The sequence below is a fragment of the Lontra canadensis genome, unplaced genomic scaffold (assembly GCF_010015895.1).
Source record: "Lontra canadensis isolate GAN:19392208 unplaced genomic scaffold, GSC_riverotter_1.0 scaffold12, whole genome shotgun sequence".
Classification (NCBI taxonomy): Eukaryota; Metazoa; Chordata; class Mammalia; order Carnivora; family Mustelidae; genus Lontra; species Lontra canadensis.
The window spans coordinates 28,132,677-28,135,128 of NW_022631006.1; the positions used below are offsets into that span (position 1 = coordinate 28,132,677).

Sequence of the window (2,452 nt, forward strand, 5' to 3'; positions counted from 1 at the left end):
AGTTGCATTTAAAATTTGAGAAAAATAAATGCTACAGGATGCTTTTTAAAACAATGCCTATATAAGGGGGAAAAAACTACTCAGGAATTTTAATATATATAGTTGATTGTTTCAGGGAAGATGAGATGAGCCTTAGAGTATTAGAACTAGTATCATATGAGATTTTGCACAGCATTTACCAGCTTTAGCTCACCAGATGAAGGTCCTCTAGTAGCAAAAGACTAATTGTGACAGAAACACAACAATAAAACCATACATGTGCTTTGCAAAGGACATTAAGTATGGGTTTGTGTTACAGCTTCACAGTTGTCTAAAAGACTTCCTTGGAACCCACATGTCGGTTCCTTAGCTTTTTCATGGCTTCCTTTACATCTTTATTCCTCAATGTATAGATAATGGGGTTAAGGACAGGAGTAAAGACAGTAAAAAACACAGAAATAAATTTATCAATTGGGAAGCTTTCAAAGGGCCAAATATAAATGAAGATTAATGGACCAAAGAACAGAACCACAACAGTAATGTGGGCAGACAGGGTGGAAAACGCCTTGGACATGCCACCAGAGGCTTGGTGGTGGACAGTAGCAAGGATAATAATGTAAGAAATGAGCAAAAGGAGGAAGCAGATAAGCGAGAGCAGGCCACTATTGGTGAGCACCAGGATCTCTAAAACATACGTGTCTAAGCAGGCAAGCTTGATCACAAGGGGAAGGTCACAAAAGAAATTATCTACCTTATTGGGTCCACAGAAAGGAAGATTGACAGTGAATGCCAGGTGGCTGGCTGAGTGTAGGATGCCAGTGGTCCAGGAGACCCCCACTAAAACAGTGCACACCCTTTGGCTCATGATGGTCATGTAGTGCAGAGGTTTGCATATAGCAATGTATCTATCATAGGCCATGGCAACAAGAAGCACCATCTCACTACCCCCAAAAACATGCAAGAAAAATATTTGTGACATGCATCCCTGGAAGGTGATGGTCTTGTGTTCATTGAGGAAGTCTGCAATCATTTTGGGAGTGGCAAATGTAGCCTGACACACATCAATAAAGGAGAGATTGCTAAGAAGAAAATACATTGGGGAATGTAAGCGAGAGTCTATAATTACTGTGAGGATGATAAGGATGTTTCCCAACACTGCAGCTCCATAAAACACCGAAAAGATAAAGAAAAGGAAGAGTTGGATGTCCCAAGAACTAGACAGGCCCAACAAAATGAATTCAGTAACCACTGATTTATTGCTCCATCCATTAACTGACTCTGGGCTGCTGAAGTTATCTGCAAGAAACACAGATAATTAAAAAGAATAAGGAAACCTGTGATTCACAGACCTATACCTCTGGGGCTAAAAATACATTATATGTTTATTAAAAATTTTTTTTAAAAATTTAAAAAAGGGTAAGGATAAGCATTTCACCACTTTGCAAATGGAGTAGATGCTTCAGTTCTAATAATTATAGAAATAATATAGTGAGTATAGGACAATGATTATTCACATTATTATGAGTTGTTATTTTCTCTGTGATTATTTACATAATTTATGAATTGTTCTTTACTTTTGCACTTAATGAATTGGCATGAGGGGGAGAGAGAGAGGAAGAAGGAGGGAGGGAAAGACAGAGATAGTTATCTAACACATAAATCAATATGGAAGGAAGGAAGAAGTTGAGTATTTGCCTTTGTGTTGTAAAGTGTTTTTGTAGAAGTGTGCAAGATCCCCGTAATACCTTTAAAGACACAAACATTGTACTTACGCATTCAGATTATAAATTGCAGAAAATGAGCCTGGTGTCCTTTACAGAATCGTGAAGGGAGAGAAAAGTTAGGCCAAGTATAAAGAGGTGGAAATCAGCCCAGTTACTTTAGTAAATGATAAAGAGAAAGGAGTGTGATGTGGCCATGTATTTGAGATATCTGTAGTTATAAGAGAGAAGAAAGTTAATTTGTAACAGGTCAAATTAGTGTGAGCAACAGATTGTTCACTATTCTATATTAAAACAATTAAGTTTTATAGCAATGAACTTTATGATTTAGCAGTGAAAAATTATCTTCCCAGAACCTCAGAAACATATATTCTTTTAAATAAAAAATTATTATTTTATGAAAATGGGAAATGGATGCAAACAAGTATCACAGAAGGAGAACTACAAATAGCCAATAGCCATTTGAAGAAATGATCAACCTCACTGGTAACCAAAGAAATAAAATTTCAGTGAAAAAAATTATCCATCAACAGAAGAATTTATAAAGATGATACACAGACACACACACACACACACTTCACACACAATGGAATATTACTCAGCCACAAATAGGATGAGATCTTGCCATTTGTGACAACATGCATGGGCATAAGAGGGAATTATGCTGTGTGAAATAAATCAGACTGAGAAAAACAAAACAAATGGATAAACAGGCAAAACAATAGTCTCTTAGTATCACAGCTGTACTATTT

General features: G+C 36.5%; 1 protein-coding gene across 1 annotated transcript; it reads right to left on the reverse strand.

Annotated features, from left to right (window-relative positions):
• Positions 1-310: 310 nt before the first annotated feature.
• Positions 311-1,755, reverse strand: LOC116867456 (olfactory receptor 4K1-like). The gene is made up of 2 exons (XM_032857086.1): positions 1,752-1,755; positions 311-1,275 (listed from the first exon to the last, which is right to left on the reverse strand). The coding sequence occupies exons 1-2, from the start codon at positions 1,753-1,755 to the stop codon at positions 311-313; spliced, it is 969 nt and encodes a 322-aa protein (XP_032712977.1).
• Between the last annotated feature and the right edge of the window lie 697 nt (positions 1,756-2,452).